Source organism: Struthio camelus, chromosome Z, assembly GCF_040807025.1.
Source record: "Struthio camelus isolate bStrCam1 chromosome Z, bStrCam1.hap1, whole genome shotgun sequence".
In the NCBI taxonomy this organism is placed as follows: domain Eukaryota; kingdom Metazoa; phylum Chordata; class Aves; order Struthioniformes; family Struthionidae; genus Struthio; species Struthio camelus.
The window spans coordinates 63,008,913-63,036,409 of NC_090982.1; the positions used below are offsets into that span (position 1 = coordinate 63,008,913).

The 27,497-nt window shown below is 34.7% G+C and overlaps 1 protein-coding gene across 2 annotated transcripts in view; it reads right to left on the minus strand.

Annotated features, from left to right (window-relative positions):
- Positions 1-27,497, minus strand: part of LOC138064474 (AP-3 complex subunit beta-1-like) — a 161,430-nt gene that overhangs the window by 69,482 nt on the left and 64,451 nt on the right. For both annotated transcript variants that reach the window (XM_068927288.1, XM_068927287.1), the window contains 8 exons: positions 26,257-26,421; positions 23,841-23,938; positions 21,477-21,531; positions 21,326-21,397; positions 18,690-18,752; positions 17,624-17,756; positions 12,427-12,536; positions 2,291-2,467 (listed from right to left, as the gene is read on the minus strand). In XM_068927288.1, coding sequence (XP_068783389.1) covers positions 2,291-2,467; positions 12,427-12,536; positions 17,624-17,756; positions 18,690-18,752; positions 21,326-21,397; positions 21,477-21,531; positions 23,841-23,938; positions 26,257-26,421 — 873 coding nt within the window. The remainder of the gene's footprint in view (positions 1-2,290; positions 2,468-12,426; positions 12,537-17,623; positions 17,757-18,689; positions 18,753-21,325; positions 21,398-21,476; positions 21,532-23,840; positions 23,939-26,256; positions 26,422-27,497) is intronic.

The following is a 27,497-nucleotide window of genomic DNA, read 5'->3' on the forward strand; positions in this document are numbered from 1 at the left end:
ATGCTTATTGAACAACCTATACAATCAGAAGAAAGTCTGTTCTTATTCAGTATTTATCCAAACAGGATAGAACCTGAAGCTCTTCCTTAAATTATAATCAGTCTTTGAAAATTCATGGGGTGATCAGAGGACTAAAAGAAAGAATATTATTGAAAATTCTTATAAAAATCCTGAATCTTAAAAGTATTCCCAAGAATGTGTTGCATTAACTATTTGAACATTGCCTCAGAAAGTTAATGGCAAAATCAAATAAGATAGTCTATGGAAAGTGGAAAAAAAAAGTCGTATTTCCTCCCCAATGTTGTGCTTTTCACTAAATAAGACTTTCAACAGATGAGTTTTACTTGCTGCCTTTCCCTTACTTGGAGAAGGAACACTATTTTTTTTTTTCTTTATTTTTGAGCCTCTATGCTATCCTACCACTACTTTTTAAATAAAGTGACACTATCCTTGAGATTTTCACAACTGCACTGACTTTGGATGAAACTGCAAAGCATTCAAAAAGAAAAAAATAGCGTGTGAAGTGTTTCAAGAAATGTTTTAATATTGAGTGGGTAGAGAAGAGTCTTATTCCCGGGAATAAGGACATACATGTAGGCAAAACTATCCTAAAGGCAAAACTTCACATCCTTGTTTGGCAAGAGCTTTGAATCAAGTCAGATCATCAGCCCACTTCAGTAGAATTTGGTACAGGAACAGCTCGATCAGTTGAGAAGATAAGTTATCTCTCACTAAACTAAAATCATTGCCAAAAGGAAAGCACCCTCCCATAAAATTCATCATGTAGCAAGTACCTCAGTAGACACAGTTCCTTCAGCTTTTTCAGTCCCTTTTTTGTATCCAAGGATATGAAACACTTTCAGGGAGTGTTTAAACTGTATTAAGATCATGTGAAAATGAAAAAAGATCACAGAAATTATGATCTCCTTTTAAGCCAAGAAATTTTGGCCATCTGGCACAGGCAGTATAATATTACATAATGGCCCAATATGAGACTATGCAGATAATCAAACCAGTCTTTCCTTAGCTCAGTTAGCATATTCATTAAGATGAGCACTGACAGAAAGAGGAAGTAGTCACCTTTTGCTGTCACCCCATTTTAGACTGTATGAGCAAAAGACAAACAGCTTCTGGTTTGAATGAATGGCAAGACAGTTCATCTCCTACATGACCTACAGAATATACTCTCACTGATCCAGACACACAAAAACTATCAAATCTGTAGCTGCAGCTACGATCAAGGATAAAATACACCACAACTGTAGTTGCACAGCTGCAATATCCAGTACCGCCCAGTCTGTTGTAAAACAGAAAGGCCTCACAGTCCAGGAAAGCATATATATCTCAGAGAATATTTTCCTTGTATGTTTGGGAAAATATCTTTGATTTTATAACCTTTTACAGTAATAATGGAAATTAGAGCAAAAAAATTAGTGTCAAAATGCTATATTCCATTGCTGTACAGTGACAGAGTTCACAGTGCTGTCATTGAGATGAATGAAGCAGTTGGCACTTCTCATAGCTATTGTTTTCAGCTGCCTGGAGATTCTGGCAGGTCTAAGTTCATCTTCTTGCATTATCTGACATTTTTAGATTATCTTTATCACTAAAGAGGATCAAAACCCACTATCTTCACAAGGTAAAGTGAAATAAAAAGAAACATAGAAAAAGGGAAAGCGGTCACTACCTTTAAGATGAACACTGATGGACAGACATAAAGAGGCCTTTTGATGGCATCTCCTTTTAGATAACTCTTGAGCAAAATACAAGCAACTTCTTGTTCAAATGAACAGCAAGACAACCCATCTCCCACATTCCCTACAGTATAAGGATACGGTCAGTCATTCTGACTCAGATACAACACCAAGAATCTGCATCATCAGACGACTGTATTAGATGGAAAAGTGGCTAACAAAAGATCCAAAACGACAGTAGTCTGCTGAAAATTCTGCTTTTTATTCCAAGCAATAGTAAATCACAATTTGAGAACCAATCTGTGCTACTTATGGGGGAGGAGGGGAGAGGGAACCCACAGATTTTCTCAATAAAGAGGCTAAAAAAAGCAATCTCATCAATATGTTCATATTTACAATATAGCACGTATCCAAAAAGTCCTGGTTAGATTTAGTTTGTTGGATTTCTTGAAAACTGAATTTCAGGGTGTTTTTGTAGAACAAAGTGAAAACGCTTAAATTATTTATATAAATTGCCACTGTTTCACGCAGAATGCACAGAGATTACCGTGACTGTAAATACATACATGTTTGTTTGTATTCAACGTTAGCCTTACCTGCTTTGAGTTTGTTAAATAGAGTTTTGCTCCCAAATTTAAGATCTGCAACTTTACAAGGTCATCTTCATTAGTGAAGCTCTTGGCTGTCTTTCTCAAAACATCAGGTGCAATCTTTGGAACTCGTTCACAGTACTCTCCAATGAGCCAGAGAATGCTTGCCCTTGCTACTGGCACCTGAGAAAATATTAAACACTGTAAGTGAATACATTTACAAAGACTTTTGGTGGGCTTGTACATGTATGCGTTCAGTAACAAATTAAACGAAATATTATTTAAATGCAATTGCCATGCAACTAATAAAGACCCAAACCAAACATTGTCCATCACACCTGCTGTGGTAGACAGTGTACCTACATGTGTAAGATGCAGATTCTGCCCCCAAAAAAACCACATTCCACATTGCCAGGAAAAAGAGAGCAGAACGGCAACAGAGACACAAAGATGCAATTTGTTCCTGTTCACAGTACAAGCTGGTGGCAGTTGGGAAGACAATCCAAGTCTCTGAGACGCAGCCAGAGTTCTTGCCACTAGATTATGCTAAACACCATGTTGAAACACAACACTTTTTGTGACAGATATTCATACAGAAATGGTTGCCAAAAATACAGTTTCCTCAACTCCTGCCCGTCTATTTAAAAAAGCAGCAGTAGTTCTTTAAAGATGATTGCTAGCTTTCCTTCAATTTTATTTAAAATTTTTTGGCAGTGAGGCTCATATTTTTGTAAGCATCCAAGACAAGCTGAACATAAAATTTGAGATAAGAGCTCAAAATTATTTCTTCCAATTTTTGAGTTGGATCTAAGAGTTTGTTTTTTTTTTTAAACCTTCCCTTAATTAAAACACTATGACTGGAAAGTACAAACAGGTCTTACTCTTTCGATGCTACTAAACTGTATTTCATAGAATAGCTGAAGTAGCAGCTGTTGGATCGATTTGTAGTGCATGGCGTTAAGCACAATACTGCCAGTCAGAGGAGCAGCAGAATGGGACACCACAGAAGGAAGCTGAAGCCCATACTCCAGGAGGCATTTGGCTACAAGCAGTCAGGAGTTAGATGAAGAAACACACATACACTCTTCTCAAAGGCAGGTTATCCTGTATTACACAATGGTCAAATTAGAAATTGCATCTGTGCTATATACCTCCAAGATACACTGTTCACCTTCCTCTCAAGGAAGGAGGAAGGTATATGACGAGAAAATTCTTCTGGGTAGAAGCATGTCCTGAGAGTGCCACAGTCTTTAGACACTATGCAAGTTTTATATAGACTCTTGTTCAAGATGTTTTGAAATACCATTAGGGAAAATAAATCACATTCTTTCCTGAAAAATAATTGACTGTAGTTTGAAAAAGAACTGTCAAAGGAAAGCCTCCAACCTTAACTGAAATTTCAAGTAATATTTTGCTGTATTTTTTTCAAAGTTAAGAAAAAAATTGTACAAACACCTTCCATCACTATGACTTACAGTGATTTTTTAAAATGAGCTCACATTTAAGTCAGTGCGAGTTCTGCCTTAGGTAAAAATCACAGGAATAGGCAAGTTTGAGAAATTCAGCCCTGTGGTTCTCAAAACATTATTTCTTATCATCCTATCTGCATGTTTTAATATTTTTTCCAGCATTTGTCAATAATTCATATCTGAATATATATGTGGCAGAATTACAAGGGGAAGCAACAATGGAAAACAACTGCCAAGTATCCTATCTTGTATATTTTTAACATTCAGAAGTAATGCTTTTGAAGTACATTTATAAAAGTGCAAGGAAGCTATCAACATGCAGGATAGCACTTCCCAAACTATGGTCCATAATCCCTAATAAATAGCCCACTGAATCATGCTAAAGAAATGAAGATTACATTCAGAAGAAATTTAATGATTAACAATGGTCTATTGCTCCAAAAAGTTTGGAAACAGCATTGCATAAAGTCAAGCTAACCATATCTTGCTCTATGTTTCACGCTGGTGCAAATACACATCAGACACACGTGTGCCAAACAAACACACTATGAGGAAAGCAAAGGATTAACTCTACTGGAAGAGAAGGCAAAAAGAGCATGGAAAGACAAAATTACCATTAAAAAAAAATTCAAGAGAGATTAATGCCAAATCCAAATACAGAAAGATATTTAACATAGAGATAACATACCTACAAAACAAATGAGAGTGCTATAACACAGAGATATAACATACACAAATACACACAAATACTGATTGGATATAGATAAAATATCTATTTTTGCAATACTGTCAAAACACATTTAAATAGTCTTGGAACCTATGGGATGAGAGAAGGGAACAAGCTACTGAACGACTGCTAAATCTGAAGAGTTTAAACACAGTTAGAAAATGTTCATCTGCAATACGGTGAGACTGATGCCATTACTGTACACTGATTTCAGAAGGGAAAGAGGTTATTTCTAATGTTCCAAAGGTTACACTGCATTAAGACCTCACTCCCAATCTATTATTTTAAATTGGGCTAAAGAATAGTAATTGAGTGGTACATTAAATTTTCCAGTATTGGAGCAGTTCAAGTTGCCTGCTGTACAGACAGATACTTCTAAATAAGAATATATGGGCAACTTCAGATTTCAGTTATGCTAGATTTATTTTTCTTAAATATTTCATTATAGATTTGTTAAAATTTTACAATTCTACAAGAGATCATGAACTAAACCAGTTTAGGTAGCAGCTTACTAGAAACATCCTTTATCCTACTGGTATATTTTTACAAACCAAATATAGCTTACGGTGCAGACCAATTTCAAGAACAGTATTAATTATCGATAACAAACTTCAGTCTTACGCTTCTGCCAGTAAAATCCAGGCCTACACTTTACAAACACAATGAAATCTTTAGAGGCATACTGTTTTACTCTTTCAAGCCTTTCCCGTTATATCAAGCAGGTTTGTAAAATGTCGCTCTTACAGTAACAAACACTTTATTTTTAGAATTCAAAATAAATAAACCAGAACAAAGCTTAATTTGAAAAATGGTAAGAAGAGAAGAGAGATGAAATATCTCATGAGATTCTCTCTTTTAACCAGGTGGTTAGCTTACTATGTAAATACTGTATATATTAAACACAGTTTTGTGCAAAAAGAATCAATATCAATTAAAGACTTTTTGAATCAAACTCTGAGTGGAAGCCATTTTAATGAGAAGTATATGTGGAACTGATGAACCCAATGTTTCCGTGTCACTGGATTCATCTGGGGTCAAAATCACACAATATTTTCAGATTTTTTTCCCTCTGTTTAAGTCTCCCAGTCCTCAACCACGTAATACCAAGCACTCGATCTGGCTGCCATTGTTTCAGGGCATTCAAAACAGCAAATAAGAAACGAAGCCACTTCTAGACCTTCATTGCCTTTTCCAGTATAGCATAAGTAGGGACCTTGAATCGACAAAAATGCAGGAAATAATACTTTCATTATGCACCCCTGCTCTGCATTATCCTTAAAGGCAAACAGGACTGTAAATTACTTTGCCTGATGTTTTATTCTGTATGCCCTGAGCGAGTGGTTAAGTGCACTTTTCAAGCCTTAGTACCAGAAGGCAGTTTCTGCTGCCATTTTAACCCATTACCTGGCTGGAGGGAAAGAAGAGACAAGAAAAAAAAAAAAGAAAGAAAGAGAGAAGGTAAATTAAAAAAAGAAAAAAAGCCCACCTCTCCCCCCCCCCCCCCCCCCCCCCAGAATAAGATCCTGGGTGCTCACTGGAGTCAGAGAAAGACATCTGCAAAGATTTTACAGGTCACCCTGCAAGCAGCACAAATCAAAAGCTATTGTACTTCAGCTCTAACCTTATCAGACAATATACCACACCAAAGTAAATCTTAAAACCACCAATTCTGGTTATATACTTTGTAATGAAAGGACCAAGTAGATACTCGAACAAATATCAAATTAGATCTAATTTTCTACATTCACACTATCACTTTTTAAATTTTACTTGGAATCAAAAACAGGAAAAGGGAGGTTATTGATGTGAAGTGTCAGACTGTTAGCAAGAAGGGAAGGCACATAAGAAAGGAGTAAAAGATAAGTGTTGCTTTTTGTTTTCATATGGTAAAACCTTTCAAGGACTCCTCCATTATTTGAACCTCCACACATAAAATTTCTTTAAAAAAAGGATCTCCATGGATGACCGCCCCCTCCTACATAGTGGTTTCTTTTTTTTTGTTTTGTTTTTTTTTGTTTTATTCAAGCTAAATACTTGCTTCAAATTCAGTACATAGCATGTGTGGGTACAGCGTCCCAAAGGTCGCATATTCAGAAAAGAAAACAGCTTCTCCCTTATACTGATATCAGAGAGAATAAATAAATAATCAAATTAAGAGAAACACTTATTAAAGCATTATATCTAAAGGTTTAAAAATGCATTATTAAAGTGCATCCTAGAACAGAAAAAAAAAGTGGTTAGAATCTGAAGATTGCAGAACTGAAATATGTACTAACTATAAAGCTCATACCTTGTGACACCTTCTCAAAATCGAGGAAAGGAGAATTTAATTAAAGAAAGCAAGCTGTTTCGGCTACGAAGCCATATCAGAAAACTAGCAATAAGCAGTATCTACATAAGAATAGTACAGAGGAACTTGAATTTCTTATTTTTGGGTAAACAGAAGAAAGAGTGGCAAAACCCCCCAATCATCTATTCTAGTGATAAGAATCCCAACCAAACCCTCATCTCCTCAGTAATTAATAGTTTTTAATTGCTTCCATCAGTGATGTGCTTTTTTCCATCTATCTTATTCTTCCTTTAAATTTGCAACTCCTTAATCCCATCTAAAAGTGTTCCTCCCCATCTCTAGATTCGACAGCACTTTAGACCACTCATATTCTCATATTCCACAAGGAACTAAAAATATCTCTGTAAGGAAAAAGAAGATGCCAGAATTTGCCAGCCAGCAGAAGAAAAAACTAGCTTAGTAGTGCTATAAGACATAAGACAAGAAAAATCTCACCAGAATTACCAAATTCCCATCACCCAGAAAACAATCACTACAGGGTACAAAGTATCATCATAAATTATTTTTCTAAAAAGAACAGGGAGAAACTAATTTAGAACCTACTGCAGCTTGTTTATTTGAGGAAAAGCACAAACGTAGGCCAGCACTGAGCCATTCTGACTCAGAGCTAATTCTTGATAGGTTGATTTAGCTTCATTCATTCCTAAAATGAATTATGGTAAATCAAAAAAGGCATACTTCAAATGTAAACAAAAGTATCTCATGTATTAATCCAGTTTACTCAAGCTGGTCTAACTAATTCACTTTAAAATTTAATTCAGATTAAAACTGCAAGTTTTTGCACTTAGACAAACTCTGGATCATAGGTGTTTTGAAAGAGAGATATTTTCTTATAAATTTGTATGGTATCAAACACCGATGCTGAAGCCATCATGTATTATTGCAATACAACAAATTCGTAGAGGAAAAAGAACAGCAGTTCTGCGCTAGTATTCTAGAAGTGAATCAAGTTTATTTGCTGCTTGTATGGATAAATGTAAAGCATTCCTCCAACTTTTTAAGCATTTATGCTGTTATTAAAACTGGATTTGTCAGGCCAATAAGAAATATCACTGTCCCAAAATACACTTTTGGATATCCAAGATCTTGCCTGTGAGGCTGCAGGCAGATTAAGGCCAAACTGTTCTGAAACTTTCTCATGTCATTATCTTTCTAGAAGTGCATGTACTATACGACACATTTGACAACTCCTCATCATTATCTTTGAAAAACTAAACCTTCAAGAGATGGAAAGGTGTTCTGATGAATAAAAAAAAGGACTAGAAAGAAAAATGGTTACAATGAAAAGCAATTATCAGAAGTCCCACAGCGATCTCTAGAAGAAAATATGCTGCTCAGCAGATTAGCAAATAGCCTAGAAGAGGGCTATCTAGTGAGGAGACCAAACCTTGCTGATACAAAAGTATTCAGGGTAATCAAAACTAAAAGAGCATGAAGAGTTGAAGATAACTTATTAGGGACACTTAACAATTAAGGAGAAGTGAGGCAGATGAATTTCATACGTTAACACCAGAACTTCAGAAAAACAACTCTACATATAGTGATGGACTTGGAACTATTTCTAGAGAAAAATATCCTGGAATCATGAACAATTCTACTATTCTCTGGAATATAACTCAATGTTTAGCAGAAGTCAAAAGGTAAACACCACTAGGAAAGCAAGACAAATAACACAGAACAAATAATATAATTACATCACTGCACAAAATTTCATACCCCGACTATTATAGTACAGAAGTATCAGAAAAGATACAGAGAAAGGGGACAGGATGATCAGAGATATGAAATATGAGGAGATTAACCAGATTAGGATTAACTAGGATTTTTAGATTACAAAACATGACAGTGGATAGTGACATCAAGCTCTCTTCATCAAGCAGTTAAGAATCTGCAAAGGTATGCTGGAGGAGCATCACAATGAACTCTTTCACTCTCCTCTTATGGCATCAGTTACTGGCCACTGCTGAAGATAAGCCTATTCTATTACAAGGACTTCTGGACTGAACCAGTATTATCCTTCTCTAAACACCCCTTTTCTATAATTTTTTAAAATTCTTACCACTCTAAAAATCGTACAAAACTAAGCCTCCCTCAGAGTGAACATCTAGCACAGACTAGCACGGCTTAGATTTCTGACCCCTAATTTACTAAGTCGTTAAATGGTAAGGTACAATGGTATATTAACCTGACATATTAGCAGCCAAACAGTTTGTATGATTTTTGAAAAGCAGAGATTTAAAGAGATCTAATTACTGTCTTGTTTAATATCTTTAGAACACTAACAGACCATCATTCTTCTACTACAGCTATTGAAGTGTGTGGAGGAAAGGAGGTAACTTGAGCTGTACTACATAAAGATCTAGGTACTCAAACACTATACAAAAATAAAAACATAGATCTTTGTCTGGAAACACCCAAAATAAAAGTTTAGACATACAAATAGAAACAAAATGGAAGGTAGAAAGAAAAACAGTGGTTTCAAATACATAACAGATGTCAATTAATGGAAAACTGAAACAGACCTGAATTTTACTGTAATTAAGAGTGAATCTTAGCATGGTCTAAAAGCGCTCTGTAGTTTTTAATCAAACCTCCTAACTTTTCACTTACTACTTATAGTTAGTCAGATAGCTCTAGCTCACTTATCCATCCTGCCACTTTGTAAATGGCTTCTGGAAATCTTCCACAAGAATGAGTAAATTTCAGATTGGATGACTTGAAAGAAACACTGCTATGAAAAATTATTTTTTCCTTTAATCCAGGGTCCATCAGGCACTTCTTCATTGAAAAGGACAATCTCAGCCTAACACAAGCGAAATTTGTAACAACATGAATTTGTTTTGTGAATTTGCAACAAATTCAGGAAACAACCCAAAATATCATTCCAACCAGTTTACAGCCCCTAAAATAAACAAAATAAGTAAGAGTTCACCCATTTACCTAAACTAAAACATGGCAGAACAATCAAAAGTCGATTTTCACCTTGCTTAATTGTTTTTCTATTTAATTTTATTTAATCTCAGTAATTTTTTCTGCCATATTTTACACAGTATTAAATTCAATTCAATTCTAAGATGGAGCAAAGTATTTATCTGCCCCCCAGGTTACTTTCAAGTTCAGTTAAGATCATATTTTATTGTCTGGGTAGGATCCTGGGCAACGTGCTCTAGGTGGCCTTGCCTGAGCATAGCGGATGGACTAGATTATCTCCAGAGGTCCCTTCCAACCTCAACCACTCCACGATTCTGTGATTTATTTGTCTCCTTCTTCCACGCCCAAATATGAAAGTCCTTTAAAGACAGTGGTATACTTTTGCAGAGAGGAATAGGGTAGATTCCTTAAATTTCAATTCCAATTTAAAGGTGAACCCAGAAAAGAAAAACAAAAAATCTTTTGCCAACAGAAGTTTGAGGAAAAAAAACACTCCATGAAATGTCTGTATACACATGTAAATTTATGTGGATACATATATATGCATATATGTAGACACATACACATATATATATATGCATGTAAGTATACATATATGTAAGTATACATATATTTATATGAGCAATAAAAATCAAGAATCCTTGCTTTCTTTCTTACAGTAGATAAAAACCAAGGGAACTGTGCTATGTCAGGTCACAACCATTCTTGCCAGTGCACTAATTTTTTTAAAATACACGTGAAGATCTTGGGTATTCCAGTAGTTCTTTATTAAACGACTAGATTTCAAGCTTATATTAAGCAATTATACAATCCAAATATATCTTCCTTAAACAAATGTAAAAATGTTTATCCTTTTCAGAACTGTCTGAAGGAATACATCTATTTTCAAACATAAGAGGTACAAAATATTTCAAGATAATTATTTGAATATGATATATTCAAATAACAAACATGAACTTCCAAATTTGTTCTTTAATCTAAAGCCCTAAACATAATGAAAAAGATAAATTTCTGGAAGCTACTATTCAAAAATTATAGGGAAAACAGTAAACAAAGATGTACAACAACCTTCCTGGAAAGCCTACAGAATCACTCTAACTGCCCACTTCTTGAATAAGAAACTGAGTTAAGATTCAGATTTCGATTTTTACCTTATTCCTATGTTCCTGTGTTCGCCTCCACAGACTGTTCTCTTACTATCTATACCTTTTATATTCTGTGCAACCTCATTACTGCAGAATGTTAGTATGGCCCAGTGTGGCACTGTGTCATATTTTTCTCCTTCTGCAAATTAAAAGGGGTTTTATTTCTTTTCCAAAAATCCCTGTATTTAAAACTTGAAATATTGTCTCAGAAGAATTCATTGTATAAGATAAACATTAGCTAAAGAACTCTTCCAAACATTAAATAGGATATTTATACTTTAAAATGCCAGTTTCCTATAGCATAATAAACACATGGAAGTAAAATGACAAACTCATTTGGTGAAGTGCCAAAAGATGTATACAATAAGATTATATACAATTCATGAGATTATTAATCAAAATATTACAATTATTTTTCCGAAAAGATAGGTGATTATAAAATAGGCAATACTTGTTTGCTATGTAATTAGCAGCACTACCTTTCCTGCACTGCCTCAGAGCCTCTTTAGATTCTGCATATGAACGATACAGTAGAATTATATTTTCTTGACATCAACTATCAAGTTTGATCATCTGTTCTTAAACATCTGTTTTAATGATCCAAGATAGATTTGTTGAATCTATTCCGAAAGCATGGACTATTTTTAACTCTCTTTTAATATCCAAACTTTCCCAAATTTAACTACGGAAAACAGAAGATTCAACAATTTAAGAGCTACTTACTGCTCACTCATCAATAAATGCAATTGATTATTTCAAACTGAATAGTCCTATTTAGAGCATCTACAGCTGTCTATTTTTGACATCAAATTCTGTCACCTTTGGGGTATAATGCAATAAGTAACCAAGTCCTCAGCACTACACTATAATTTAGGATGGAATTCTAAGTGTTTTATCAATAACAAACCATGAGGAGAATTTGAGTACTAAATATTGACATACCTAAACTTCAATTTAATCCAAGGATAGATAATACACAGTAACTCAAATTTTAATGTTAAATGTCAGAGAATTTTAAATATCCAGAAGATAAAAGCGGGAAAAGAGACGCTGTAACATGTCCACAGCAGTGTATTTTGTACCAGAGAAGGTAACGTGACTTCATAGGAGGGAAAAAGACTTAAAAACAAACAAAAAAACAGAAAAACACACTCCACCCCACATCACTAAGACAGCTGAAAATTCTTAAGTTTAGAGCTGCTTTGTTTGTATTTTCATTTCAGCTTACCAGCTCCTTGCTGTAAAGATTAAACCCCCATTTCATCTTGGCCTTACGGTACTATAAAGTACACATTTCAAGGTATCTCTTTCAAAATAGCTTCCCACATCTGAGACGTAAATTGATTCTGTCTGACAGCTTTTAATTCCTAGTCCATGAAAATGAATTTTTATAAAAGTCAAAAATAAAAACTACTACTTCCTTAATGTATCTATTTCCATTTGTAGTCCAAATTCAATAGAGATAGTGTGATTTTTAATCTGTCATCAAGGAGAATAAGGAACTGAGCACAAATACTCACAGTTATGTTATCCAAGAGTTTGGCCATATGTTTAATAATTTCACCATGGTGTGCTGGCTGGGTTTGCAGCAATTTCTTAATGACAACAACACTTTCAGCAACTACAATTTCTGTTTAAGACAAAAAAAAAAACCCCCAAATTATTAATCTTAAAAGCATTCATGCAAAAGTCATAAATAACAGGATTGTTAAAATACGTTATAAGTTTTCAAAATATGCTTTGCAGAACTGAATTCAATTTAGAAAGATGTAAACTACTTTATTAAGTAACACAAGTTCAGCTTCTGGATACAAGTCATAAGTAGCAAAGACAGGACAAAGAAATGTTCTTAATATAAAAATATCACTATATTACATACAGTTTTTGAAATTGTTTTTGTAAAGCTGCACTTTATTTTTGCTTTTCAAAATATCAGTATTTTTGTGGAATAGTAATCTTTTGCATCATTAAAATTATGCATAGTCATAAATAACTTGGAATCTGCATTAAAAGTGCAAAAAAAGTGCAGTGAAAATTAAACACTTAAAAGTTTAATTTTCAATGAAACATACACTGTGAAAAGTGTCAACTCATTCATAAACAAGAGAAATAGCTAAGCGTTTCCTTTGCACTTTTTCACCTTCTAAAGGGTGTCTCTCAGGTCTGTAACCTAATCTCTAGTACATTCAAATGAGGCTTCTAAATAGGCAAGCTGTTGCAAGATTTATGTCAAAGTCATGCATTGGAGTGCTTAACTACTGTAACAAGTAACATTCACAGTCTGATCAACTTGTATGAAATGTATAATTTTTGAAGCTGAAAAAAAAAAACCCACTGGTGCAGAGGTAAGCTTCTATGCAAGAGTAAACTCATGCTGTAAGGAAAAGATGAAGAAAAGTCAAACATAGCCAAGACTGAAATCAAAACAAAAGATGACTGTAGGAGTTCAACATAATTTTAATTTTCATTTCTACTACAAAAAGGGAATAACTATTCCTCCTAAACTATCAATGCTGAAAACAACGAAAAATTATTTCTACCTTTCCTCAAGTATCACAGAAGTATTCTTACATTGTAAGAGTTAGTCTGACACATAGAACATTCAGTTGCCATTCATTCACAGTAACCAAGCAAGCTAATGTTTCAAAAGAGGGATATGGGGGAAGAAATCTCTAAAATCTTTTTCGTGGTTTTTAGAAAGCAAAATTATTTATGGAGAATTTCTGTTTAAAAGCTGCAGGAATGCACCATTAAGCCCTAAGCCTCTGAAGAGTTTAAGCTTTAGTTTGTAGCTTTTTGTGTCGTCCTTTACTTGACGTGACATCTCAGGCATTTCTATAGACTGATTTCCTGAAGTAAGATTAAAACTGTATAATTAGAGAGAAAAATCAATTTCATAATATATCTTCTTCATATATTCCAAAGACTTGCACAATTCTACAGACCAATTTTATTTAGGTAGTGTTTTGTCCTCTTTCTTATTTCCAGTTAAGAAAATAAGAAGAAAATTCTCAATTTTTAAAAATGACAACCCGGAATATTTTGAGCAGGGAACACTGTGATGATAACTTTATTACTGAAAGTTCTGCAATACTACTTAACAGGCAGAGTGGTTAAGCAAAATAAAATAGAACACAAAAGACCAAGGTGGACATCAAGTCATTATTAAAAACACTTCTTGACATTGTAGAACTGACTATGACAAACTAAGATGCAGTGTATGAAGTATCACCATAGAATCAGTTTAATGCAATTGTTGGAGCAAATTTGAAGAACTGAATCAGAGCTGTAAGCAAGTAAACTACCATGATCCCATTTACATTGGTCTATATACTAAAAAAGAAAGTACACACAAAACCACATCAATACCTATAAACTGAATACTACACAGTTGGTTTTCTTTTATTTCATTCTAATAGTAATTCTAATAGATACGTAGTTACTTAAGAGGTACTAACAGTTCAAGCAATTTGAGGACCCACCTGTTCAAATTTGCATAGATTGTTAGCGAAAAAAGTGTTTTAATTATTCTTTGTACAATTGTTTTTACATTCTCTATTATTCATAAACTTTGTGCAACTTTTCACAGAAAAAAAAAATCATCTGAGAAAAACCTACCAGGTCTCTAGCATATGCACTCAAGACAGACAAAAGAGACTTCCTATAATCCTATCCGTCTCTTACATCTAAAATGACTTCTATGTCATCTTAGTGTGGCCAGCAGTCAGTTCAAATTACTGAGGCAATTGCTTAAAAGAAATATGTCAGTCAAATACCAAATGTTACAAAAATAACTTTTCTTTCTGTGCTTCCTTCAGCAGATGAGGAAGGAAAACAATTCTCAGCCCTCAACATAAACAAGGCTGGAGAAGAGGGGAATTGCTCTTGAAATTTTATTTGCACGTTTAAGAGTGCTTTTCTAAAGCCAACTTTCTCTTATTCAGGGAAACTGGAGGCTAAAAATTAAAAAAAAAAAAACCACCGTAAAAAAAAACATAAATCACAAAAGTTCCACACCACATACAGGAACTACAAAGTTCAAGGATGAGACATCCAAAGAGCTCCGTGAAGAGTTATCCTAGCTGGACCTACCTGACTCCTTAAAAGGCAGTTATGTGTAAACACACTCTGCCTCTCAGAATGGGAATTGTGGTTTTGCCACTGGCTAGTTCTTCAGGATTCTGTTTTGATTTGATAGAATTTGTTTGGTTGCCTCTTTTCTGCACTCCATTGAATTCCCCATAATAACAAAATAGCACAGAGAAATCTGGGCCAACTGTTTCCGGTGACCTTGGAACCTGCTGGACTTACCAACCTGGCCTTTGTGCTATGCAAAAGCAGCAAAATTGCTTCCAGACTTGGAACAATCCTAGAAGCAGCAGTACTGCAAACAAAGACATCTCTCAACTGTAAGATTACTTGCATCCCTTAAAGATGAAAGTTAGAAGAATGCAGGACTCACCAGGGACTTACCATAACTCTACTCTACCCAGACAAATTTCTCTTATATAAACCAAATCTCCTTTTTTCTCTATCCCATCTCCAGAACTTTTAATGCTCAGAAAACTGTAAGTACTGGTAACTTCCTACCTCCTGCGTAAAGGAACCATGTAAATTATGCTTCTCTGTTCTTTTCTTGAAAAGGATCAGAAAGACACTGCAGCTACGGTAAGGCAATTTGCCAGCTGCCAGGTTTGAAAGACTCAAAGTGTATCCTGTGCAGTCTCAAAACTTGTAAGCACAAGAAGATACTTTTAAGATCTGTGAAAAACAGTAAAATAAACGTTGTTTGAAGAAGGTTAGCTTTCTGAAGTTTCCTTGGCCAATTGTAAGCATTTGTCTAGCAAACACTTCCAAAGATCCTAAACGACTTTTATATAGACACGTACATATATCTGAAATTATAGAGGGAATTACTTTTAAAGAAAGACTAAGTTGAGAAGCTATGGTAAGAGAAAAGCATTTTCTCTTACATTGGTTCCTGATTAGCAAAAAGAAAAACAAAGCAAGACAACAATAAGAAGGATGATCATATAACTAATCCAGTACTCTGAAGTGATAGTTTAATTATCCCATCCTAATGGAAAAAATGGGGACTTGTACGTGCTGAAAGGAGCCTACCGACCTAGTGGGAGATTGCTCGTAACATTAAGTGGAATCAAGAACAAACTTTGAAGCTATTATTTTTAATATGCTCATCGCTGACTGTAGCACAAAAAACCACACCCACATGCTTGTTGCAGAAAAAGCCTTATAATACAAAGTTGAAAGATATTTTAAACACAGTGGAGGACCAGAAAAGCATAAAGGGACCATAAGGTCTCTAGTAATAAAAAATTAAAGTTACATAACTGAAAAGCTACCAAACTATACACTGATTCTTCATAAAAAATTCTTACAGATGGGGGAAGAGAAGAAGGACTTGCAATTTATAAATAACGAAATAAGAGAAGGATCTGCGTGTATCAGAGGGTCACAGAAGGATTGCACCCCAAAGTGATGCCCCTGTTAAAGACATTTAGTCTTTAATAGTACTACCAGTACTATTTGCAGTAGATATGGAGAGGAATTAATGCTGCTTTACAAAGCTTAGAGCAGATCTCATCTAGTGTTTTCTGCACAATTCTGACCACACATACCCCTGCCCCCCAAAGAAAAAAAATCCAATTGGAAATGCTACTGGAGCAATAAAGAAATGGAAGTCATTCTACAGAAGCAAAAAAAAATTGATTCAAGCTAATCAACAAAAATGAAGTTAAGATGAAGTTAAGAGAGGATATTTACATAAGGAATATAAATTCCAGTAGGGTAAAAAACCCAAGTGGTATGGGAAGAGGACCAGTAAGCTACTACTAAATAAGCAAATGATTGTAAACTACATATAAATACATTTATCTTGGAAATGAGAGTAATGTTTTTAATCATACAAGGACCAAGTTTTTACAATAGCTTTTCAGTAAGAATAGGAGAGTCAAAAACCTTGGCTAATTTTAAGACTTCTGTTTGAGAACTTTATAACATCTGGTCACCATCAGTAAACAAATGGACATAAATTCAAAATATTAACTATTAAGACCTGTGTTTTAACATCTGGGATAATATTACATGCTGCTCCTCCTTCTTGACTTTATTCTTTCTGTTTGATTAAATCTGTCTTTATTTCTCATGATTTAACCATACTTATGTAGATTGTACATTTTATAAGAATATTATGATTCTCTTATTACCGCCTTCTGCACGATATTTATCGTTAAATAGTAGGGATACACAATATTATCAGATACTCATTTACAGAGCTGCTAAATACTATTTGGCTTTATCTGCTCCTCGTTGTGTTCCTTAGGTGACATGCAACTCCATTTTACCAAATAAAAATAACAAAAGGCTAGATTACAAGATCAAACTAAATTAGTGGTTGTTTATTCTAAAACTATTTAATATTTTTTTCCAGTTAGGCATTGACACACACGAAAAAGCCATTCCAAGCTTTCAGCACCCTCTACAGGCTAACTGTTTTGATACAACTAAATACATATCAGTAAGATTTCTACCAGTATTCTCTATGATAATCACAAAACGGTAACTTTGTAATTATAGGAATTTTAAGGAAAAAAAAAACAGGTAAAAACATCATTGTAGGCCACAGGGAATTAATCTCTGTAACAAACAAGAAAATAAGTAACCATTCCAAGTGCTTCAAACTTTTTTTTAGCTTACCATCCCTGTTGGACAGCAAACATACTAGGCCATTAAGGCATGTGTCAGTCACTTCGGTGATGTTCGTTGCACATCTGCCTATAGCCTGAATTGTAGCTGCAGCAAACTGTTTATCTTGGCTTTTCACATAAGTCTGAGGAAAACAGAATTTTCATTACTCAATACGCTAGTCCTGTCAACAAAAGACTTAACATATTATCCTCATAAGATAAACGTACCCTACAATAAATTGAATTTAGAAAGCTACATTGTACATTAGAAGTTATACTTTTCTATTTTTCACTTCATTTTTGCTTTTAGAACACATTTGCTTGCCAGCCTTGGTCACCAACAGCCATGGGAACCTCCGATTTCAAGAGAGCTTGGGGCAGGGGCAATTGCCCAAAAACAGCAATTAGTTTGAGTGCAAGCTTGGAGGAGTTGATGAGTGGAACCTGCTTAGGGAGGTTCCACTTCATTTAACTGGGAGTATCTGTGAAACTGTGAATAACCTACCTGCCTGTGAACCAGTACCTTTCAGAGAAATCCAGCCAGAGAACTGAAGCAATTAAAATAGATGTCACAGGCAAAGAGAAGGAAAGAAGGACAAACACTGTTTCACAATATAGGCAGAACATCTTGCTAGTGCATATACAGATATTGGAGAAATTATGGCAGACAATACTATTTTATTCATCAAATGACTTGCAGAAAAGTGGTCTGGCAATAAACGCTAATGAGCAAATATTGCTAGAATTAAGACACTATCTTCCAGTGTCTTAAAGTGTGACTCAGGTTGGTAGGATTTGTTTTAAAGGAATTGGAACAGCTGTTCCCCCCCCCCCCCACTTTCTTGTAGCTGGAAGGAGAATTAGAAACAAAACACTGAAACTTCTTTTCAAATATAAAAAGCTCTGTTATCCATTATGATATAAGACTGTTTCACACTTCTATTCAGATAACACTTTATCCTGGAAAAGACTTTAACTTGAAAAATTTAAGGCTTTAAGAGTCTAGATGAAACATCTAATAACTGCACTTGGCCAACAGAAAGCGTTTTATATAAGAATACATTTTCTCCACAAACCTGAAATTCTCGTAGCAGAGTTGATATGTTGGCTTCATTTGCTAAATTTGTCAAGATTTCAAGCTACAAGACAAAAAAAAACCCCAAAACATACAGGTATTTTAGTGAAAGTTAAAATAAAACATTATAAACCATACCATATATACCACTTATTATTGCACATAAATAAAAGATAATACTATTAAAAATACCACTTAGCATTTAATAGAGTACACCAGATTTCAGTATAAACTGATGGTACCATCACATTTAGGAGGAATATTCTCCATATAAGTACATGCAAGGTTTTCAGAGTAGTACTTTTAATATTTAATGATACATTTTGTAGGAGCTGAAGTTTTACAGTGTTGCGTTGCTTTTTGAATGGATTTGAAACACTTCTGGCAGCAGGGCTTCCAATGTGATACATACAGGAAAGCCACGTGACACTGTAAGAAGATATAATGAAAAGAGTAACAGCAGCTGGAGAGATAAAAATGAAATGTCCACAACGTCCAGAGGAACTGTGATAAAGGACCTTTTAATCAGGGAAGAAACAGTTGCTTCTACGAAACTTTTCAGCTCTTAATCAATACCAACAGCATCACACCCAAAAAGGCCTCTAATTCCTAGTGAACAAGAGGGTGAGGTACAACAAGAGATACTACCCTAGGCATATACTGTTAAGATGCTATGCTTCCAACCTGTTTTAACTTTGAAGAATTCCAAAGCAATCTGAATGAGGTAAACCGAAGAAAAAGACAACTCTGTAAAGGGAAGACAAATCTTTTGGTGTCTTTTTGAGAGACAGATGCACACAGATAAGGAGATTTAATCGACAGAGTCCATCTGTATTTCAGAAGCCATTTGAGAAGATAAATCTTTGAGAAGATAAATAAATAGTCTCACTAAAGACTCATAAATAAATGTAGCTGCCATAGAATAAGAAGTGGACAAATTATTGGTTGAAGGACAGGAATGAACACGACTAAATGACTGGTTTTATAGTTCAGGAAGGTTATCAATGGAATCTCACAAATATCTTTGTTGATCTTGCTGTTCAACATATTATTCACACAAACTGTTAAAGGGATGAAAAGGCAGGTGACAGTTTTCTGTTGATGCTAAGGTCTTCAGAGAAATGAAGACAAACGCTGACTTAGAAGAAGAGCTGCTTAACTGTTAAAAACATTAGATGACTGGTTGATAAAAGGTCAAAAGAATTTGCAACACGACCTAACTGCCAAGTAGTGTAAGGAACCACACCCTAATTTTACTAAGAAAATGATAGTCTCCAAGCTGATCACAAATTTTCTTTTAAGATTAGAAGTAGTTAAAATAGAAAATGAAAAAAAGCCATGAAAAAAAGCTCAATGCTAAGCAGGGTTCAGAAAAGCAAACTGGATGTTTGGAACGGACAAGACAAGATAGCATTTAACAGTGAATCAAATGAATTCAAAAGCATCTCTACATCTTAAATACTGCCATAGGTCTGGTCCTCCTGCCTTAAAGCAGATAGTGTAGAATCAGAAAAAAAATACAGAGAAACACAAGATTTTCCTCAAGTATGTAACACCATAGGTGGACTGAAACTCTTCAGTCAGCAAGAGAGAACTGAGGCAGGATGAAAGAAAAGAGTACAGCTTCTTCTCCAGACCTTCACTGTTGTGTTATATTTAAATTCCCTAATGAACTGATTAATTATTTCAGAAGTTCAGAGGTCAGTGACTTTTCCTGAATAACAGAAAATCTTACTAGTATTCCCACCAGCTTTCATAATCATTAAATTTGGGGAATCCTTTTACCTCCTTACGTCTCAAATTTCCACAAATGTAATATCAGATTAGCAAGAATAACATGAGTTGCGTATAGCTATCTTAGACTGCACCACTCTGGGCACGTAATGAGTGTGCAAATGCATGTAAAGTAATAAGGAAAAAAAATCAGGTTTAAGAAATCTGTACCTTTCGCTCCTAACCACAAGTCCTAACCCCATGACAACCCAGAAGACAGACAAGAGAACACACATACAACAGCAGACGGCTTTTTGGCCATTGCTTTGTCAAGGATTTCATGTCTGTTAAAAACTAAGGATATAAGAAAACAAGAAGAAAACAGCCCAAAACAGACACTGAGGATACGGCTTTGAGAAAAGCCTGAAGTACTTCTCAGGTCGAAATCTGACTTGAAAGGGGATTTGGGACTCTTGCACTGTTCCATATTTGACTCCTGCTTTGTTCAGTGAAACATACGTGAGCTCTTCTTTTAAGCAAACAGTATCAAAGACTGTGTGATGTCATTTTTCTTCAGTTGAGATTTTTCCTCTTATGAAAACAGCCTACCTCTAAACGTTTGAATAGTAGGTTAGATCAAAAGGAATAGTAATGCTCTGTATCACTGAAAAATATCAAAAACTTGAGCAGAAAACATAGCCCATCTGCCATCTACAACATCTACATCCAGAGAAATTTCCAGATAGCCCGGCAAGCCTGAAGAACACTTGTGGGCTTATCCAAAAGCCACAAAGCTAGACTTCTTAATGAAAAAAGGAACAGAACAAAATGATGCGTGTCACAGCAGTACCAGAAAATTTTACTTTCCTGTTGCAAACAGTGATTTGTCCAGCAGTATGCAGATGAATTCTCTTTTAAACGCACCTTCAGTGTTTTGATCATTGTTGGATCAGTTGATCTAACATAGAAACTCTTTAGATAAGGTTCAAACATGCCCTGAAAAACAAAACTTAGTTAAGTAGCTTGCCTGTGTTTAATATAAAATGTAATTTAGAGAATTCCGAAGAAGATATACCTTTCTCTGAATTGACATAGTGGCAATATTTTGCAGAACAATATACTGCACCTCCCTAGAATTTGAAAAAAAAAAAAAAAAAAACAAGAGTTATTCTACAACATTATGGATATATAGAATAATGCATCATGGCAAAGAAAGGTGAATTCTACTTGAGCCCAAAATACATTTGTTTTGGCACAAACACAGAAGAAAAGTAATCTTAGTGCCAACTGTCACAAGTCACTCATCATCTTCACAGCAAGATGCACCACAAAACCAGGCTCTCGTTCTTAAAAACTTTAATATGCAAAAAACATCCCCCAACACCAATGCAATCATGCAATGCTGCTTGTAGGCATTAGGTAGCATCTTGTAGATCTTTGTTTAAGCAAAAAATTAACAAGTCATTTAAAATATTTGCACACTAGCTTCTCCAGACACAGTTCATAAAAGAATTTATTATAATTCTAAAAAAGGGCAAGCTCTCCTGTGACTTGCACTATATAGACAGGTTCATGTATCTATTAAAAAGCAGCACGATAACATCATAGGCAAGTCAGCCAATTGCTTGAAGCCTAAGTAATTACAGTAGTTACAGTCAAATTTTCTGAATCACAGGTCCTCAAATTCTTTCATGCTGCAAATCCCACCTTAACAGACAAATCATCTCTTCAATTATCTCCTCTTATTCAAAACTATAGAATAGACCTGTGGTAATTACAGCTATCGCTTGCAAAGCAATGTAATAATATAGAAGTACCTAATATCTTCTAAACCTATTTTTGTGCAATTCTTATACAAGTACATGGAAGCAGTCAGTCGCACATGATGAACCAAGACTGGAAATCACTACAAAACACTCTTCCAGGGACTCTCGTCCTCACTAGACTATATCGTATTTGACATTCATTTAAAGGCCATAGGCACATAACTTAAAGGGTGAACAACAAAAGCTTGTTCCAAAGAGGGTCTTTACTAGCAAGTGTTTCATGCAGACTGGCTACAGGGAACAGACAACCCATTCAATGTTTAAAAGTCAGAAGACTAGTGCCATTTTACACTAGCTAGCTGAGATACAGAAAAGATAGAGAATGAATTCTTATCTGAAGAAAACTGGATGTAAGTATGGGGAATAAACAACGTGCAAAAAGAAGCCTTCCAACCTGTGAATATGAATTTAGTTCTATGCATTATCTGTAAATATGCTAAATTGCTTTAGCTATTTTATCTACCTTTGCATAAAGAGAATGGGAAGCATCCTGTACTAGAAAATCAAATACATAGAAATAAAGGCAATTCATTTTTATCTGAAATAAAAACATGAATACTCTAAGAAGTCCTCTTTTTCCTTAGCAGTCTAACTTTTAAATTATAGGTACACTAGCCATGGGTGAGCTCAAGAAGTTTATGGAGAAACAGTTCTACGGTGACTGGGCATGCAAAATTTAAACTAAGTAGTCTTGTCAGTCACAACTAAAGTGACTTTCTTTTTTTAAGCTTTTCCTCAGTTTGATGCTACCTACTTTTTAAAAACAAGTCATTTTCATAGCTAAGTTCTACCCAAGAAGATCTTATTTAGTTAGAAACTTATTTTGAAGAGATCTTAATATTTTCAACTCCTATCACACCTTCTGAGCTTTTCATACAGATACATGGATGTTAAAAAATTAAAAACTGGGGGAAAAAAGTTACATAAATATTAGCATAATATATCTATACTACCAATTACAAAATCCCTGCAAAGTATTATCAACTTCATGAAGCATATGGCAAATGACATCATTGATAGTAAAGTATGACAAGGTCACACTAAAGATGGTCAAGTCAAACTTGGGATTGGAATGAAACATGAACTAGCTCTTTAAAAGCATTGTCTTGAGGATTAAGAAAACGTAGGGGATCCAGCAGCATCTACTGCCAATTTTAAAATATCCATTTCTTAGTTTTCCTGTCAACAACAAGAGTCATCAAAATACAGAGAGGGAAAAGACGACAACTTTTTCAGTGCCTGGCAGGTCAGCAAGGAACCATAACATAATTAAACTCCCAATAATTACATGAACTCAAGAAACCAAGCTAACTAATTTGTACTGTCTCTATTTGTATACTAACTAGCCAACCATGATTTTTCTCAGGACAGAAGTGATAATTAAGAATGAAATGCTTATGGCTGGGACATGATACAGAAAATGATGGAATTACTTTCAAGAATTTTCATTTGTTGAATAAATATGAATGTTATAGGACACTTTTAAAACAAAGCTCTAACAGTGCTATAATTTAATAGACAGACAGACAGATAGCACTGGATCTAAACAAGCGTGCACAAAAAACTGCCACAAAAAAGTACAGACAATAATTCAAAGAAAGGACACGACCTACCTATTGCTACGGAGTAAACGCACTAAAGATTTAGAAACAATGCCAGCTTCAGATTTTGGTGCCAAATGCCAATAAAGCTGTGCAACTGCCATCACCACCTAAAAAAAGAACATTCAGAATGGCCTGTTAACTCAAAATAGCCATACATATATGTTATAGTTGCTTCAACGTGCAGAACCACCAAGTTACTCTTTTCAGAGAGTAAACTGCACGTTCATGTTCTTTGAAATCAATAAAGCAGACTGGTGGAGGGAGGAAGGATGCCAGGAGAAAGATATTTTATTTCTAAAATCCAAGCTAATAAGTAACTCTCATTTCTACCTGTATTTATTGTATGATCTAATATACAAAGGGACAGAGAGAAAGGGAAGGACAGATAGTGAAAGATGTACATAGGTAACTCAAATTATAACCACATAACATCATCCTTAATAAGCCAGTACTCCCAGCATTAGCTATACAAATTAATGAGGAAATACTGTTTTTTAAAGCTTCTGTAAAGTTTGCGCTTTTATTTTTATTAAATATAGGTTCAATATCACTTGTTCTTTAGTTTCCACTAAAAACCTCCATCCATTACTCTATTATGCAATTCATAATATGATAGCTGCATTTACTGGCAACTTCTGAAGTCTAAAAATAACAAAAAGTAAAAACTATAGGGTTACATATTAGCATCCAAAGTAGCAAAAAGCAGAATGTGAGGTATAATAAAAATTATGGATTTTAAATTGCTTTTTAACTTTTTTCTTTTGGGTAAAAGACAAAGGAAGAATGCTATGCTAGCCACACCGTAACCTTCCCTACAATACTGTTACGGTCACCTTTCTAACCTAAACTAAACAAATCACAGAAAGCAGAATCAAAGTAAAGACACCATTATGACACTTGGTATCCTAAATCTTAAATATCAATTAAACAAAAACGTGGTTCTAAAGAGTAAATACTACGTGATGAAAAGCACTTGAAAACACAATCTAAACAGCAGATTTTTTTAACATAATATGACAGGGATCTTATACTATTGACAAAAAGTTAGGGTCAAAGTGAAAGCAATTAACATCACCACCGGTAAATTCTGTGAATGGTACGAAAATTGGTGTAATAGCAGCAATTCAAAGAAGTATGATTTCACTTGACCAACTGCACTTAAATACCCTAGTTAATTTTAATACTGGAAAGTTCAAGATCATAAACGTGAGAATCAATATCATACTTAACAGATACAATTGAAGTGATTTACAGAATGTGGAAGATAAGTAACTGAAACAGCATTCTCAATGCAGTGTGATGGCAAAAATATCCAACATAACTGTTCTTTGCATGAGACAAGGAAATATTACACAGATGTTGCACAGAGCATAACCTTATGCTAAAATCACTAATATAATTGCTCTTGGAAAGCTGTATTTAATTTGTTTCTAAAGTTTGCTGAGAGATTAGAAATGGTTTTGTTAAGACCTACAAGTTAATCAGAGTCTAGAAATATATTTCACATGAGGAGCTAAGACCTGATCCATTTACTTTATCAAAAATAGGTCAAGAGGTGGCTTGATCACTGTTCATTAATTGTTCTGGTAAAGTCTTATAAGATCTTAACCTAAACAGATGTGTTAGATCATTCAAGATTTAACAGAAATTAGTACCCTCTTTCTAGATCGAATTTGTCTAAGCTAAGCTGTCAGAACATTTTGCATAGGAATATGTTGGATGCCCTGTCACTGAAATCTTTTCAGAAGATATCTCATCTTGAGTACTATTACAGACAGAGGTTGGAAATAAAGTTCTGTGGCCTGAGAAATGCCACAATGACTAGCTAGCAGCATGGCTTTCTGGTACTAAAAATCTACCCGCGTACTAAAGTCTCCTGGAAATAGCGTAGAACATACTATACTCAGAATGTCGCAGGTACCCTGGAACCCTGCCAAGATACCAACACTAAGAATCAGGCTGGGATTCACAAAGGATTCGGGCATAATTGTCTCCTTTTAAAATAAGGGACTCAAAGGAAAGTATCACTTAATGAATCAGTAACAACTATGATTTTCTTTGCAAGTCTCTGTTGTCAAAATCAACAGTGTGTTGGCCATCCTAGCTGCCGAAAACTTAAGCACTAACAGCTAACTATGGTTTGGTTACCACATGTTATAGAAATCAGATTCAAATACCTCATTTTTGCTTAACATCTGGAATATAAAGCACAATCAGTTCACACGTTTTACTCAGGGGCTCGTTAATTTGAAAAAAAAGTTTTATCTAGTAGAAGAGAAAAGAACCGCTGTAGTTTTCCTGTAACAGTTACTACACGGTGTTGCCACATTAAAGAGGTATAGATTTTACTTCTAAATTCTTTATATTTTCTAGAAGCATAGGTACTTAGCAGTTCAACTTTTTATCAAACAGGAATTTGTCATACAGCAGCATTTCGGCTTTGAAGCAAGGGCTTTGTATTTCGTAACAACAGTCGGTGGTCTGGGTCCATAGTGTAGGTTTTTTTCACTTTCCGATCTTTTTCTTTCTGCTCTTCATCAGATTCATAGAAATTATTTTCATTATACTCTTCCACAACATCATCGTCATCCTACCAAGAGACAAAACGACGAAAACTTATACAGACTGTTTGAATCAACCAGCTTCATTGATTTAGAAAACACCATAAAACAAAAGAATTTCATGCAAGAATTCTGCATTTTTTTTAAACCAGCCATTATCTCTTCCACCCTAGTTTGCTCAAAGCAGTAAATGTAGCAACACTTAAAAGAGTCTTAGTAATATATGCAAAATTTCCTTGGAGGTAAGATCAACTATTAAATGAAATGCCTTTGTTAATTTGTAAACCCGATTAGGCGAAACTACTAAGTCTATTTAGAGCCTATGAGCTAAAATTGACATTTCTGAAAGATGTCAGTTCTTTAAAATTCACTCTGTTTTGAAGACTTTACACAATTTACCTGCATTCTCTAGCAATATAAAAATTACCTATGAAAATAGCAAATCAGGACAGTTCTTTTAGCCAATTTCTTAAGCAAAGGTTACGCATCCTGATCCTGGCTTTCCCTGATGAAGATCAAATCACTGAGTTTAAATAAAGTTATAATCTTTCAGCATAATATCACTTACAAAAAAAATTCATTAGCATTTGAGATACTAGAAACTAGAAGTGTTGCTTTTTAGATGAATAACATCAAGGTACAGAGAAAAATATTTTGGTTAACCAAATTAATTTCTAAGATTCACAAGCTTCATATATAGCTGCCAGAGCATACATAGATCTCCACTTGCAGTTATATATCCATCTGAGGATTATGAAGGATTTCTTATTGTGGTACTGCAGGTGGGCCTAGAAGGCAGTCTGATCAAAGATCAGGGCCTTAGGGCTAGCAGAAAGCACCTTTAAAACAAAACAAAAAACCCAACCACACACACACATTAAAATGGTATTAATATATTTCATGTTATTAAAAGGGGTCTACGGAGAAGGCAGAGCCAGACATTCTCAGAGGTGCATAATGAAAGGATGGGAAGCAAAGGAGATAAGCTGCAGTGAGGGAATTTTCGGTCAGATATTAGGAAAAAGAACATTCAACGATATGATTAAACACTGAAACAGATTGCCCAGAGAGGCTGTGGCATCTCTATCTTTGAAGAACTTCAAAC